We start from the raw sequence: 3,130 nt of genomic DNA on the forward strand, positions 1-3,130 counted from the left end.
AGACTGTTCCATTCTTGCTGCAACATCTTCCACAATCTCAGGAGTTCTTTTTTTGGGCGCTCCGCTACCGGTTTTTCGTCCAACAGTCCCAACAAAACGAAATTTTGCGACACATAAATAAATTTGATGGACCAATTTTTGATAATCCATAGGAAAATTGGGGAAAGCATTTTGAAAATCATTAAGGCAATGATCTACAGAATACATCCATTCACCATTCTGTTGCCGTTCGGCGTGTTTCAAATAACTCTCAGTAAGAAAAATTTTATGCTCTAATTGAAACATTTTGAAATGCCACTTTGACAATTCAAATTTCAAATCAAAGTGTCAACATTAGTAGTGCCAACCTGATTCAAAATCCACAGCTTGCTCTAATTTATTATTTAAATGATCGCACGGTACTTATATCTTAGCTTACTTGAAAATTTTCTCTGGGGCGCGAGTTCAGGCGCACCCTGTATATCTAGTGCTTTTTCTAGATGAAATAGTAGAAATTTCTGACTCAAAATTTGTCAGTAGGTTCAATTATAACACAGATGCTTCTTTTACACAGAAATTAAACGTTTAAGAGAATCAGATGCAAAGTTGTCAGTGTGGCGAAGAAATGGCTCCAGGTGTTACCTATACACATTTATGATTTATGGCTGTCTATAATGTTTTTTAAGTTAATGGTGAAAATTATAAGTTTTTAATACCAAAATAGAAAATTACTTTTGGCTTTTGGTCTGAAGTTGCCTTTGTTAGAAAAAATTATAATTATATAAAATATAGGAAGAAATTTTTTTCTTCCCTTGAGTTCATTATATTCCTTGTTTTTGGCTCGTAAAACAAATAGCACTCTTTGGGAGAAAAATAACTTTTTCGTTTGTAACACAAATAACAATCTTTTAATTTTAAATTTAAATATGTAGCTAGAAATCTTGTGTCTGCTTATCATTAAGTCATAAAAGGATATTACAAATCAGAAACCACAATAATTTTTATAATTTTGCAATGTTTATAGTTTGGTTAATTTATTAATTTCAAATATTAAAACAATGGAATTGTTGTTGCAAAATGCAAAATGCAAATAGCATGTATAAAATGTTTCTGCATCAAATCAGCTATGGAATGTTATGCTATTTAATGTCGTAATAAATCACACAATGTAAACTGAAAAGTGAAAAAGAAAAAACCTCATTACATTTGAAAGCAAGAAGTTTGAGGAATAAGCTTCATTGTTACATTGTTAATCATAGATAGATTTGACAGTTTTGTAGTTTTTGCAGAATAATATTTTACGTTATTATAAGTCCAATAATTCAAATATTACAGTACGCATGAGATGTGATAGAATATTCAATTTTAAGACAAAAGTTTCCTATGAACATGTATCAAAAAATGTTATGTAAGCGAGCTACATTCCCTGAAAAAAAATACGTTTTATAATGGGCTTTTCTCACTATTGCAGAATAGATAAAATTACATAAGTTGGTAAAGCTGATAACCTTTAAACACATGAACAAATTCAAAGATCAGTTAAACGGTAAAACGAATTTAATTTTGGCAAATGGCAAATTTTTGTACATTTTTTTTTAATAATTATTAAATATAAAGTAGACACCTAGTTATAATCTTTAGATCATAGCCTTCATGAGTAAAATGGTTTTGTAGTGGGCAGCGATTTAAAAAAATTAAAAAATCTGTATAACCCAAAAACAAAAGAAAATTTTGAAAAATTTTATTCTTGATAAAACATCACATTTTTATAGTAAGTACTTTACTATTTATTTGTATTCTTTATTTGTATTTATTAATTTTACAACATGTGTTTTAACTGTTTAAAGCCAGTTGTTTTAGGTTTTATTTGTGACTTATTTGAAGTAAGGTGATAGCAAGGCTAAAATTCGTGTGTTCCGATATCTTAATAACCGAAATGGATTGTTAATTGTATGTCACAATCAAGAAGACGTTTATATGCAAATGTGCGAAACACTTGAAACAAATTAGAGTCACGTCCAAAAACAAAAGACTACCGGAAACGTTCACAATACAAGTGTCAGTGTGTGTCACGGCTGTTGGTGATGGGAAATAATACTCCAAGGGGGCGCTTCTCGTAGAACTTGTTCGCAAAATGGAGGGGCAACGCTTATGTTCCACTCTGCTACCTCTGCTGAAAAGCTTTTATAATTCATGAATTTCAGTCGAGCTTTCAGTGATTATTATTACATTACCCAACTTCAGACCATTACATGCAGTTTCCCTGTTTGAATTTATTCCGTAACTATTGTTGTTGCATAAGTTTCACGTTATCTTCTTTGTGCGGCTTGCCAACCACTTCGAGCTTTTTCAAAGGAGCGTTTCTTATTTTTCGAATTATAATAAGCGTAAGGAGAGATAAGTGGGTAACAATGGCCCGAACAAACGAGTACCTTTGTCGAGTACGGAATTAGCATTTTATCTAATATGCAATAAATAGCTTCGGAGGCGTCGCGACGCGTCCCCGCTGTGATTTACTGACGCGCCGTAAATGGAACCAGTTTAGCATGACGGACACAACGGGGGCAATGGGCCGAAGGGATTAATCAGGAAGTAGGGACTCCACAGCCGTGCCAACGGCTTTGCTTTTAAAGCAAAAAGAAAACGGACACATACAAAAATCCAAAGATATTTCTGCTCATGTTGGATTTTTGCAAAGACGAATCTGTGTAATATGAAATATTGTTGAAACCAACTGACCGTAAAGCGCCGGCACCAGACGGAAAGCCATCGGATATCTCTAATTCTTTTACCCATCGGCAGCCTTAGGATTATGTTCGTGTTGTTGTAAGCTCGTAATACCGGAGGCTCCCTGAAACAAAGAAGCGAGACATGAGATAAACACTAAATCGGAGATGAAAGGATCTCACACAAAAACCAAAAACAACTTATTGCCTGAACCAACATTTTTCGAGCAAGTCTTCCTTTTTATTAATAAAATTTAACTCACTTAAGGCGAACATTCAAACTGGTAAATTCTAAATTATTCGTATTCTTTTACAGAAGATTTTTTATTTTAACTCAATTTATTTAAAAAAAAGTAAAGCAAAACGGCCAAGGTTGACAAAGTTTATAATAATAATAGTAATAATGATAATAATAATAATAATAA

The 3,130-nt window shown here is 32.6% G+C and overlaps 1 protein-coding gene across 1 annotated transcript in view; it reads right to left on the bottom strand.

Annotated features, from left to right (window-relative positions):
- The window catches only part of LOC123015926 (protein Skeletor, isoforms B/C), a 34,866-nt gene that overhangs the window by 12,648 nt on the left and 19,088 nt on the right, over positions 1-3,130 (bottom strand). Inside the window, exon 3 of the mRNA XM_044416011.1 lies at positions 2,719-2,830. Within this exon, the coding sequence (XP_044271946.1) occupies positions 2,719-2,830 (112 nt within the window). The remainder of the gene's footprint in view (positions 1-2,718; positions 2,831-3,130) is intronic.

The sequence above is a fragment of the Tribolium madens genome, unplaced genomic scaffold (genome assembly GCF_015345945.1).
Source record: "Tribolium madens isolate multiple individuals breed KSU strain unplaced genomic scaffold, Tmad_KSU_1.1 Scaffold_19;HRSCAF=116;Tcas5.2_LG9, whole genome shotgun sequence".
Lineage (NCBI taxonomy): Eukaryota > Metazoa > Arthropoda > Insecta > Coleoptera > Tenebrionidae > Tribolium > Tribolium madens.